Here is a 14,383-nt window from a genome sequence, read left to right as displayed (position 1 = left end):
TGTTGATGCAGACATGGCACCCCTTCTCTTCCCTTCTTCTCTTCATAATCGTCAGATTCATCCACCAACCATTATAGGTTTCCTTGCACCAGCTCTTAATTATGCTGTTATTATTTTAGACTGCTGGGGGACTTTCTTTAACACACTGAGCTCCTCTCTCCTCTCGCTTTCCATTTCTGTGCATCCATGTCCCAGAAACGTTTTTTACTAACTTAGTTCTGGGGAGCTTATTCCCCGGAGCCCAGCAGTTGTCTTTGGATTAGGATGTTACCTAAATCATGGTTGCAGCTGTTGCTGTGGTCATGCTCCGCACCCTGTTTATGCTCTGTTACACCCTGCTACACTCTGCAGTACCTTGCTACGTCCTGCTTTGCCCTGCTATGCCATGCTAAACCCTGTAACGTCCTGCAGTGCCCTGTTACGCCATTAACTACTACAACTACTTTTCCTAGTCATAGTTCAGTTATCTTAATTGGGACTATAATTGCCCCTGTTCATCACACCCCAACCGGCACTGTCAGACACAGCCTACCAAGAGCCTGGGTCTGTCCCAGGTTTCTCCCTAAAAGGAAGTTTTCTTCACCACCCGAGGTTTCTCTCTAAAAGACAGTTTCGCACTAAATGCTTGCTTTTGGGGGAATTACTGGAATTGTTTGTTTTTTTTGTAAATCATAGAGTGTGGTCTAGACCTACTCTATCTGTAAAGCGTCTTGAGATAACTCTTGTTAGGATTTGATAGAAGTACATTATTGGGAAAAACATCACATTACATAAAGTGTCTATAATTGGATTAAAACTACAAAGTTACTGCCATTATTGCTCTCTATAAAAACACTGGCTTCATGGCAACAATTGTTTACTTGACTCGAGGCCTGCCTTTAGGGACTATGGACAGGCGGGCAACATTTTCAAAATTGGGCCCCCCATCCACACACAATCCAGCACCACAGACCTTTGCATGGGACCTGCCATGCAAAGTTCCCCTCCCCCCTTCCACGCTAGACCTATTTGATTTACAAGATTTCAGGAGCTGAACAAGAAGCCAGAAATAAACTGATGACTGCTTTGTTTTCTCTCCCTCCCTGACTCACATTCTTTAATACTTTTAAACTGAAACAGAATATATGAACTGAATAACTCACCTATTAGCGATCCATTCAGAAAGAGTGCCACTCCTAACAGGGTCCCTATACAGAGTGCCAGGATAAATGGCCTCCTCCTGCCCCATCGCAGAGTGCAGCGATCGCTGGCCGAGCCAATCAGAGGAGTGAACATGAGGCCGAGGACCGGACTGAGGAACCACGTCAGACTGTAGTACTGCTCTGGAAGACCTGCAGACAGAAACACAGAAAGACAGATATTAGCTATAGACAGTAATTTAGACAGGTAGAGAGAAATGTGAACTATTAATCCAGGGATTTTCAGACACATTGACACCGATGTTGAAAGTTTATTAATAACCAACTGAGATTTGTTTTTTTGTCATCCACCAGGGGGTGCAAGTAACATCCTAATTGTAGGCGTGAGGGACATCATTTTGAATTTGATTGGTTTAAATTAAACAGATTTTTTTATTGGAATCCAACATTAACACAAAAAAGGGATATGCATTTATGCACGGGTATGAAAGGACAATGCACACCATATTTAATGAAAAAAAACACTCAATTGAGCTGAATTAAAATGTTACTTTGAAAAACAAAAAAGATTAAACATAAATAACTGATGTAATGGTGATGTTGAGGATGACGTTACTATAGAATATTCCTTAATTTATATATTCTACCAAAGTCAAACTACATAACAATCAGTCTGGTTAACATTTAAGTGTTAAGAGACAGAGTTGTTCACTTTTATCAAAATTATGTTAACAGTATCCTGCTATTGTTCTGTTCATTTTTACATAACTTCTAATACAAAAAAACAATTCTACTAATGATAACAATGTAGTTGCAGTGTAGTGTACAGCAACGTAAATTAACCTCAGTGTTTGTGTTGTCACCTCAGTTACTAAAGCGTTGACCTGAGGTTGACTTTTTCAGCACGGTCTATGAAAACACACTCAAAAGAAAAAGGAGAGAAAGCCACAGCAACTGTATGCAACGTGAGGTTTTATCTCAGGTCTGCTGAGCGTCTGTGTGAACAATTGGCCTTGGATTTTCACACAAAGGGAAGTGATCAAGTTTCTTGGGCTTTCTGTGACACAACAAAAACATCTCCAACAGTATTTTGTCTATCCGGATTATTGTGATTATTAGCTTATAAATGCAAAAAACTCATGTCAAGTTGGGACGCTTCTTTTGAAAAGTACAAATCAGTTTTTCAGTCTTGTCAGTTTTGGTCTACTGGTACTTAGACACAATAAACTAATGACGCTCATAAGATGTAACAAAAACTGATGCTGGCTTATAACAACAACAACAACAACAACAAAAAACATAAAAAGGGAAATTTCTTTTAAAGCCTTAGTTGAGTATATTAAATTCAACAGATTTCCTGATTTACATGAATCTGACTTGACCTTAACATACACTGTTATGTGCATGAGACTTTGTAACTAAGCACATTTTATTAGTTTGTGCCTCAACTTTCCATCACCGGAAAAGGATTACCACAGGATACAAAAACACACATTGCATGAAAGGATCCCAAATTAGGATGGATGAATGGAAGGAACATATCTTTAACTGTAAGTACACACACACAAACATACACAGGATGCAGCAACATAATGGAAACACATACTGTACACTGTTCAGTACACGTTTTCAATAGCTTTGAACGGTATCAGACAACACCTTGCACACACAAATCTGTCATCAACAAAACCACTTCATAATTAACTTCTCATAAAACTTCATAAGTCTTTGTCATAGCAGGAAACACACCGTTTAAGCATACACACAGCATTACAAAAGAAGTTAGTTCACCAAGCACATTCACATTTGCACAAATGACCAGAGCTAAAAACAGACATATAATAATATTTTCTATTATCACCAAATGATAATAGAAACCCGGATTTACAAGGTTCAAGTATTATAGGAAAGACCATTATAGCAGTTTTGCCATAAAACCTGAAAACTTGGTACCTCACACCTTAAAATAATAATAATAAATAATGTTATTATTATTATTATTATTATAATAATAAAAATACATCATGAGGAGGTAAACTATATCAGTAGCAACTGTGAAAGATTATAATATGTTAAGTAAATTGAACATTTTTCCAACTAGTTTTGTTTGACATTAAGACTAACTTCCATGATTGCCTCCAATTTTTCACACCAGCAACAGCTGACCAGGATCAGATTAAGGGGGTATATTTCAGGTAAAAGTCTTTACTTTTAACTACTTTTATAAATGAAACACCCAAAATATTTTATGAAACTGAACACTTGCCAATTTGCCAAGATATTTTCTAGTCTGTTGCACATTTATGATAATGAATGATAATGAACTTAATAAAACCAGCTATCCCCGAGTCATTACACAAAATAACATCAGACTACGCCCTTGGACAAACTATTTCACTGAGCTGCTGAGAGGAAGAAATAACTGAAACTGGTATCTCCGATCACTTCCCCGTCAGGTTTGAGATCAGTGTTACGCCGCCCGCTATTAAGCCTGTCTCCTCAGCTTCAAGGCGCCGCTGCATCACCTCCTCTTCAGCTGGAGAGTTTTCCTCTGCGTTTGTGGGCTCATAGTTTTATGTAAAGACTAGTCTGGTCTCTCCCTCTTCCCCAGAAAACATTCTCTCTGTGTTCCATTCCACATGCACTGAAATCTTAGACTCTATTGCCCCTTATTGGATTAAAGCTGTTTAACCTAAGGCGGATCCCGGGGTAAATGACACCACAAGGGCCCTTAGGCAACACTGCAGACAAGCTGAACGAAGACTGAAGAGAGACAATTTACATGAGTCAGTCTAGCCACATACCAGAATGCTGTGAAGGTGGTGAAGATGCAGCATCTCTCTTCTGTCATAGCTAGCAGTTGCCATGAACCTCAAGTGTTATTTAATACTATTAACTCAGTCATAAACCCATGCTCCTCTGCTCCGACAGTTGTGTCAATCAGTACATGTGAGAAAGTTCTTGGTTATTTTTTGACAAAGTAGCATCTATCAAAAAAATCCCCAGTGCTAATTTTACGGTGTTTTTACCTGCTTTTCCTGCACACTCAGCTGTGTTTGAGGAATTTAAGATAGCTTCTCTGACGTTACTTAGTGAGTTTGTACAACACATGAAACCTACCAACTGTCCCTTAGACACTGTCCCCGCCAGAATGGTGGATGAAGTTTTTAATAGCACCATTGGGGTGAGTCTTCTTACTCTTTTTAATTCCTTTCTCACTTTAGGTTCTGTCCCAGCTGCCTTTAAACATGCTGTGGTTAGGCCCCTACTTAAGAAGCCTAATCTTGACCCTACAGTGCTGTCTAATTGTAGACCAGTTTCTCATCTGCCTTTTCTTTCTAAGGTTTTGGAAAAAAATGTTTTATACAGTTACAAGTATTTTTTACAACTGAACCCCGTTTTTAAAAATTTTAGTCTGGTTTTAGATCACGTCACAGCACTGAGTCTGCACTGTGGAGGGTACATAATGATATTGCCTTGTCCGTAGATGCTGGAAATCCTACTGTTTTAGTCCTTTTGGACCGTTTGACACAGTGGACCATGCAGTCCTCCTCTCTCGCTTTGAGAATTGTGTAGGCATCAGAGGCTCGCCACTCAAATGGTTCAGCTCCTATCTGTCAAATAGGAGCTTTTCTGTCATGGTTGTGGACCTCTCCTCATCAGTAGCTCCTCTCTCTTGTGGGGTACCTCAGGGATCCATTCTTGGCCCTTTTCTGTTTTCTTTATACATGCTGCCTTTAGAGGCGATTATAGGAAAGCACAACCTATCTTTTCATTGCTTGGCAGATGATTTGCAAATCTATTTGCCTATGAAAGCAAATGACAGTGTCACACTAAACTCCCTGCTTCGTTGTATTACGGATTTTAAGTTGTGGCTTTCAAACAACTTTCTTAACTTCAATGAAGGTGAAACAGAGTGTATTATTTTCAGTACTCCAGGCATGCAGAATGGTCCAGCTTTAAGTGTCGGAGCTCTGGCATCATACACTAGATCAGCGGTCAAAAACTTTGGGGTTACTTTTGATTGCAGCATGAAATTTGATAAGCAGATCAGTAATGTTAAAATGAGCTTTTTCCAGCTTTGTCTGCTGGCTAATGTTAAGCCTTTTCTGAGCAGGCACAACATAGAAAAGGCCATTCATGCTTTTAGTAGTTCAAGGTTGGACTACTGTAATGCCCTCTATGTTGGTCTGAATCAGACGGTCTCACGCCTTCAACTTGTTCAAAATGCTGCTGCTTGCTTTTTACCAAATACATCTAGACGTGCACACATCACTCCCGTTCTCTATACCCTGCATTCGCTCCCGGTGCGTTTTAGAGTAGATTTTAGGATTTTGTTGTTTGTTTTTAAAGCTTTAAATGGTCTCGCCCCAGAGTATTTGTCTGAAATTTTAACTTTGCGGGGAGCACAACCGGTAATTGCGGTCTTCAAATCAGTTGGTTTTAGAAGTCCCAAGTTTCAGGTATAAACGGTGGGGTGATCAGGGTTTAGCAGTTGCTGCCCCGAGACTCTGGAACAAGTTACCCCCTGACATTCACACTATTACAGATGTAGCTCTTTTTAGGTCCAAACTCAAAACTGTTTAGCCTGGCTTTTGATACGTAGCAGTGGTGTGACAATTTCATTCTTTTCTTTGTAACCTTTTCTGATTTTACTGTTTTTATGTTCACTCAATTGTATAATGTGATTTTACTCATTCTGTTAAGCACTTTGGATACTTGCTGGTTGCTGTAAAGTGCTATATAAATACATTTTGTTTTTTTTTGATTGATTGATTTTGATTGATTAAAGATGAAGACGAGGCAGACTGTCTTTTAGCTGAGTGAAGTCAGCTGAATGTAAGATAATTAAATCAAGACTTTATCATTGTCTCACTGTCAAACTGTCTCTTAATGTGGCTCCATGAAAAAAGAAAACAAATATATTAAATGCCATTTGGCTGCCACACTATCCACCTCATATAGACAAGCCAAGAGACACTGAATGAGTCTGTCTTACTCTTGATAATATCTCTGGCTGCAGTTTGAAGGTACATCAGCCTCAATTGGCTCAAATAATGCTCAATAGCTCTGCTTAAAGTTTTGTAGTTTTGTAAAAGTTTTTTTTTAAATTCACAAACATTCAATTTATTAAACCTTTATCAGTGGTTAAGTTACATTTCTCACCTGGCAGTTGTTATAAAGGTATTTGTGTGTTTATTTCACTCTGTAAAAAGCAAAAGTAATTGCAACTTCTACAGAGTATCCCTTAAAGTGATTTCAAGTCATAAGTGTCATATGTTTTATAAAATCTACAATAATCCCAACGGAAGAGACAGTACAGATTGCTGCAGATCAATATGAGGAACATACAGCTGTGATTCAGAAGATACAGCTATGTGTTTTTCCTCAAAGAACAAAATATATGGAAAGACGGAAGAAAGCTGCAGAGTCAGAGAGAGTGGATTGCAGCTAATTTGATTGAGAAGAAATTAGGCTCTTATACATTTATAACACATTTTCACTTTTTTCAAACAGATCTCTGTAATAAAACGAACATCAATAATTGAGTGCCATATCTAATTACGAAGAGCTTTTGTAAAATGTCCCCATGTCCTGCACAGATCAGTTAACTTTCTGAATATACAGTCTGAGGTGTGACTCTTAGTTTACCTACTGACTGAGGCAGTGCATTCAGCATACGATTTTAGGAGACACAAAGCTAATTTGGCTGGTAAATTCAGGGAAATCCTGTATGACTCAGCACAGTTGGTGTCTTTGAGTGTGATTACAAGTGGACAGCTTGTACCTGTCAGTAGAATGTGTCTCCAAATGCATCCTGAGTAACCATTTCCGATCAAATCTCACTTCCACATTCTACATGCTAATAAACACGTACATCATTTCCGTTTGCATAGACTGGTTTTGCGTTTATGTCAGTTGTTACTCTCACATAAATTAAAGTGAAAAATGAAAAAGCATTTCCCACAGTCTGCCTGTGTGCCAACCATAGACTGGAGCCTATACAAAAGGGTGCCGACAGAGGTTTTAAAAAGTCTCAGTGCGTTGAGCTCTCAGTACGTGTGTAGCTTCAATTAGTATCTCTGTGGATGGAAGTTTAGTTTATATAATAACTGCTTTATCTCAAGGTTCAGGTTTGCTTATGGGAGTCGTGTTGCGTTACTGCTGATGAAGACCCAACATTTCTTGATTTTGCCCCTTCATAATAAAAACATTCAAATACCACAATTACGGGGGACTTTTATTGTGGAGAGCTTATAGGAAAGTAAACTGTTTCATAGCAGCTGCATTGACCACTCATTCCCCAGCTAAAGTCTTGCAAATGAGTAATTAAGCATGAATAAGCATGAAAAATGACTTAATGACTTATCAACTAAAGAAATCTTAGTCTATGACCAAAACCACAGATTAGTTTACTACAAAAATATATGTATATGTACACGTGTCTATACACACACACACACACACAATAATACTACTATAAATATATATATATAGATATATATAATATATATATATATATTAGATATATATATAATACTATACATCTATATCATATATATATATCTATATACAATATAACATACATATATACATAATATACATATAAATACATATACACAACATATATATATACATATACATACACTAATACATATACATATACACACACACACACACACATATATATGGTGTATATATACAGAATGTGTATATACATATATGTGTATAAATACACATGTGTATGGAGGCACACACACACACACACACACACACACACACACACACACACACACACAAGTTTGGACACACCTTCACATTTAACAGTTTCCTTTTATTTCAAGACCATTTACATTGTAGATTATCACTGAAGGCACCAAAACTATGAATGAACATCTTAGACCACCTGCATTGTATCACATTGGCACTTTGCCCTTACTTGAAACTTAACAGGTCCTGTACAACTGTCAACCTCTGTGTTTCTCATGAGCTGGTCATAAACAAGGCTTGACCCCTGTCACCGTGGTGACCAGGTCTTGGGAACCCTGTCACCACGGAGACTCCATTACCTTCACTTCCTCGCTCCTAATATGGCCGTGTCATTCACACAGGGCTTCCTGTTGTGGGGTTTGTTCAAACTACGGAAAGTTTTGTTTCTCTCCGTTTGTTTCACATTTATTTTTATTCCCCCGTTCTGTGACACACACACAACACACACACACACACACACACACACACAGAGCAGACATAGATGCAGATAGGAATCTGTCTGTCTGTAGGTTTGTCACACTCAAACAGAAAACTGTTTCTATATTATTATTATTAACTTTCCCCTTCCACACACACGATACAGAAAAAAAACACCTAAAAGACAATAAAGACATGTCTCTGTTCACACACACACACACACACACACACACACACACACACACACACACACACACACACACACACACACACACACACACACACACACACACACACACACACCACACACCACACACACACACACACACACACACACACACCACCCCAATACTGAGAGAATCAAGACGCAGGAAGTATTTCGAAAGAGAGAAAAAGAATGAGGGGAGTAAGAGCAAGGGAGGGTGAAACAGGATATGAGAAAGGATTAAGATTTAAAAAAATCAAAAAAAGGGAAAGGATACGAGGGAGGAAACATTAAGGACAGAGAGGGAGAAAGCCGAAAGATCTCTTTCCCTGACTGAAAATCTAATATTTAAGCCGGCAGATGACGGTGTTGTATTGGGAAAGAAAAATGTCCAATCTGCTCCATCTATCGTCAAAGTGCTCATTTTACACCGCACTATATCCACACACCACACCCACCACACACCACACCACACACCACACACACACACACACACACCCACCACACACACACAACCACACACACCACACACACACACACACACACACACACACACACACACACACACACCACACACACACACACCACACACCAACACACACACAACACCACACACACACACACACACAAAATGGAGTTCAATGTGTGACTGTTGGGAGTACAGACTGCCCATTCATCACAACTTCTGCGTAGACTTTATGTGTGAGTTTCTCCACATCGTACTTGCACGTATAAACAGACAGTAAAACTTTCTGGTTCCAAATGAAAAATCACTCAGATAGTGTTTTTAAAACACTTAAACAGTGAAAACAATGTCTTGTACAACCACATTACTCCGAATTTGATGTTAAACTTAAAAAGGACAATAGTTTTTTCCTGCACACAACAACAGCCCTCTCCTCGTTTTCAGGACATCCTGAACAAGGATTACTGTGTTTTAAAATGATTTCCTCATAAAGCTTGAGAAAAACCAAATTTTAGAAAGTGCCCTCTTTATTCAGTTGTTCTGGAAATGTCTTAGCCCCTAAAAGCACATAAAAACAAAACATATGTTATGAACTGTCATGAAGATCCTCACATAAATATTGACGTTCATGGCCAATACAGCTGACATAACAGGATACTTTAAACATGATTTCGAACTTTATTCTGTAAAAGTGAAATTCAAACAAAAAAGGTATGGTGGCTTTCTGGGGGCCAGATAATTGATAACTAAGCATCCAGGAACATCAGATTTCCATCTTATCTGATGTTTAAATTTCTATTGGTTAAAAAAGGTCAAACATGCCACGAGTTCTGTGCACTCAATGTTAGGCTTTTAATTATTAAAGACTGCATGCTTTAAAGATTAAGGCCAGCAATAGCCCATATTTTTCCTACTGTGAACAAATCCTATGAAAAGACAAACACCTACAATTAATGAATCTTACAAGTACTGTTTGTGTATCTGAAGCCTTACATAGCTTTTCCTCTGTGTCATAGAGCTCCTTTATTGTCCCAAAACTTAACACATCTATGATTCACACTGTTGTTGAGTGACATGTTCATTTATTATGACTCACACATGGAGAGAAAAAAAAAGAGATTCAGAGTAAATTTTAGATGTTTGCATTTGAACCATTACAGGGCTGTGTAGAAAAGTAGCTTTCCTCGTGCATTTATTACCATGAAAATGAGCATTTTATTTTCAGTCAATCATCCACCGTCCTGCCGATGCCCACACTGCCTTATGAATACGTATTAATCCACTGCTGAACATAGTGCACTACAAATGCATTATTTACTCGTGTTTGAGTAGTGTTTGATAAAAACTACATTGCCCTGCTGTTTTAGGGAACTATTAGATTTAAAAAAAACTAATTAGAATAAATATTTGTCTTACCTTTGGTAGAAACAAATGGGCTAAGAGAAAGTGTTAAGAGACACTTTGTTGATTCTAGTTTTTTAGTTTGTTGTCAGAAAGAAAAATGCAAAATATTGCCAATCCTATTTTTTTTAATCCATTTTCTTCTTTAAATATTCTGTCCTGACTGCACAACTGCTTGTCCAACATGTTTACTTTCAATACATCTCAAACCATTGTCTATATTTTGGGTAATTTTAATTACACAATGAGTACAATCTCCCCTTTAAAAGCTGTAACCGTGTGCCATGAGGGATGTATCTTTTCCTATTTCTGAGTGTTCCACTTCAACTCTCACAATGATAACAATGTTTGGTTTCCTATCTAGTAAACAAAACCCACTATCACTCACGTCTACATCTCTCCATCACTCTTCGCTTCTCCTATCACACCTCCAAACAAAAAATCCAATAACTCCACCTTCCACTCTTATAAACCTCAAAATGAAATCAAACAAACAATCTGACTTTTTTTTTAACAATTAACAAACATCCACCTCAGTCTCCCCTTCTTTCCCTTCATCTCTCCCCCCTCTCTCTCTGTTTCTTTCACTCCCATAAACACAAAACAATCCTTTCATATCCTGCGCTGGCGTGAGAAAACCACAGGAAAAATGACAAGCGTCCAGAAAACATCTGAGAAACGGTGTGAAAGTGAGTGTAGGGCAGAGGTCACAAAGGGAGAAAGTGGGCAGGAAGGAAGGAGGGTGAAAGAGAGAGTAAGAGACGGAGAACATGAGGAAAGGAAAGGAGGAAGCAGGTGTTTTTGATTAAACAAACCATATGAACGAAGTCAGGTGTAGCATTCAGAGAGGAGAAAAGAAATGCCATGGATGGAATTTGGGAGCAGATTTGAAATATTAACATCAATAGTCTATTATTGATAAGCATCTGGTGGTAGGTTTTATGCCAACGCTAGCTGTAGGCTGCAGGCCCCTTTGTGTTCCTGCAACTAACTAGATCACTTTTTTTATTCCTCTACTTAAATAGAGACAATCATCATCTATGGTCTTCCTCTACCTCACTTGGTCTTGGATTTATGGACTCTATTTCTGACTCTTAATGCGTTTTCACACCTAAAAGTCTGGACCAAGGTCCTAACCAATGTTTGTGTTTAATTACACTGTATACATACTGTATGATCCAGTTCTTTTGGGTTTCCCATAATGCTTTTGCCAGCGCACTAAAGAATTTTCCATGCCTTGCCTACGGTGTGTCGTCACCACAATTGTGTGTTGCGTCTCCCGTTGATTGGTGAGTATTCGGGTGTGCGTCTCATGTTGGCGTGTTGTCATTTTGGCATTTCTTGGCGAGTAGTCTTTTCCGTATAAATGAAAATGTCATTGAGGAAATCCCGATTGTGTTATTAAGGTATTACTACTAGCAGAAAGACCATTTCTGTCCAAATTGAAATTAAATATATAATCTCCTCTTCTCCCCACATACTTCCATGACTAATTTTTTCTTGTTCTAGAGGGGTTTTTTCCAGTTTTTTTCTTCTTCTTCTTCTTCCATAGTACGCAGTTGCCTAACTTCCTGTAATTGGTCTGAAAGTCCAAACCATCCAAAAAGTGTTTTTTACTGCAAAAAAACCATGGATCAGTTTGGTCTGGACCGAGACTACTTCTTTTGATCCGGACCGTTGTCTTTTAGTCATCTATCTTTCATACAGATTGATATGCATATGTGCACTTTGTGTGACAGTTTGTGTTTTATTAATAGTGACTTTTTGATAAATAACTTTTCAAATATGCAAGTGAGTGTAACAATAAGTATATGGTTAATAAAATTCCAGATTGGGTTTTTAACATTGTTGGCATTACATAATGACTGATTTTATCCACCGTAAGAAGACATTTTGGTTCTAATTTAAGGTTATAATATACCCATTAACCTTTGACCTGCTGCGTCTACTTCAGTCATTTACCTTATTTCTCTTTTTGTTCAGCTACTTGGCCAATACAAGCACTGTTCATAAAGCCAATAGCTCAGCATGACAACGGTTTAACTAACAATTTGCCCAAATTACAAAATGAAACATTGTTGAAGAAGACACATGATGCCAATGACAGTTCTGCATTCTGGTCTGAAGGAGCTTCATTAACTCATTTCATTAATCAAATTAACCCATTTAAAATAAATTATTTCTAAATATCTGTATTTAAAAAAAAAAAAAAAAAGCTGAATTAATCCATTGTGACTCAAAGTTGTAAAACAATGAAACATTAGTTTCAAAATGATGGGAGTGTGCCCAGCTTTTATAGGCACTGTAAATGTTGAGCTAACAGCTTTTTACTTAACAGAACATCCTGCAGATATTTGTGAAACCTAGTGACCCAAACTCTGTTGAGATAAAAGCAAATAGCAAAAGGTACCAGCTTGTGCTACCTGCTAACTTTCAGCCAACATTTATGGCCTCACAGACTGTAGAGTGAACAAAGGAAGGGCAGGGTCAGAGTGTCAGAACGAGCAAGAAGTGAAGGGAGAAAAGAGTGAGTCATTCCACTTCCTAGCAGTAAGTGATGATGAGAAAATCAATCACATAACAGACACACACAGTCTCCAGCACACACACACAAACACACAAACTCACAAGCTGAACAAGCAAGGTCATCATTAACAAAGTGCCTAGCAGAGTAAAATACTGGGTGATGTATGGCTGTGTGTGTGTGTGTGTGTGTGTGTGTGTGTGTGTGTGTGTGTGGCTCTGCAGCTGATGACAAACTGACAATCAAATCAATGCAGGAAGGAGAATAGTATTGTCTTAGAGCAGATTATTTTTTTTACACTAGTTTGGAAATGATTGCAATGTAACTGAACTCTTAACTATTTTTAAATAGTTTTATATTTTGGATATTGATTACTTTTTCTGTAAAGCTATTAAAATGTGCTATATAAATAAAGTTATTGTTATTAGCAATGTGGTGGAATGGCCCCCCCACCCCCACAACACACAACACACACACACACACACACACACACACACACACACACACACACACACCACACACACACACACACACACACACACACACACACCACACACACACAACACAAACAACACAAACACACCCCTTTATATTGAGTGGGTTAAAGTGTGTGTGTGTGTACATGTGTGTGCATAGGAGTAAAGACCCCAGCCAACCCTCCTCTCTATGAGGTGACATTAAAAATGAATGTAGCATGCATGAAAACACACACTCACAGCTGCTTCTAGTCAGCAGAGTTATGTAACACCACTGCAGTAAACTGGCTACCTCCTAGTGTGAGACACACATAAACAGAGAAAGAGATTGAAACTGAGAAAGAAATTTAAAGTGTTAAATCTGGTGAATGGCGATCTCCAAATGTATTTATTTAGCTCCATTTTAAAGCCTTTACCATCTGCCAATTACATCAAAATACGACTGTATGTGACTGACAGCAGGGATGCGGGCCCACAGACAGACTGACCTATCACACACAGGAAGCTCCAAACAGCACCACTGACTGCCCTTTAGCTATCAAAGAAGCAATCAATAAAGCCAATCAGCAGCAATCAGTCAGTAATTTTATGTAACCACAAATACAGTAGGTCAGCAAATAGCCAAGTTACAGTGGTGTATTCATTTGCCAATTAAAAATGACAGAAATGTTAAAGTTTGGTTTGTTGTAACCAAGGTTATGATTAAGGATGTATTTTTCAACTCATAATGGCATAACGGGGGAAAAAAAGCAACAAGTCAGTGGTAAAAATATACATAGGTCTTTCATTTCTCTATCATAATGAGTGTAAATGAATGTAACAAGCTGAAGTGATGTTTTCATTGGTAAGTTCATTGTTAAGTTCATTGTTAAGTTCATAGTTCAAGTAGTATAAAAAACGTGAAAACGAGAGGTGGCTGAGCAATTTTCTGAAACATTTCTAGGTTTGGATTTATAGGATATACTTGTGGTTTCTTTTTCGGTT

General features: G+C 38.2%; 1 protein-coding gene across 1 annotated transcript in view; it reads right to left on the bottom strand.

Moving 5' to 3' along the window:
* Nucleotides 1–14,383, bottom strand: part of slc45a4a (solute carrier family 45 member 4a) — a 49,903-nt gene that overhangs the window by 13,328 nt on the left and 22,192 nt on the right. The window contains exon 4 of the mRNA XM_032535463.1: nt 1,143–1,331. Within this exon, the coding sequence (XP_032391354.1) occupies nt 1,143–1,331 (189 nt within the window). The remainder of the gene's footprint in view (nt 1–1,142; nt 1,332–14,383) is intronic.

The sequence above is a fragment of the Etheostoma spectabile genome, chromosome 14 (genome assembly GCF_008692095.1).
Source record: "Etheostoma spectabile isolate EspeVRDwgs_2016 chromosome 14, UIUC_Espe_1.0, whole genome shotgun sequence".
NCBI classification, from domain to species: domain Eukaryota; kingdom Metazoa; phylum Chordata; class Actinopteri; order Perciformes; family Percidae; genus Etheostoma; species Etheostoma spectabile.
Note: the sequence above shows the minus strand (reverse complement) of the source record. Positions and strands in the feature narration are given on the sequence as shown.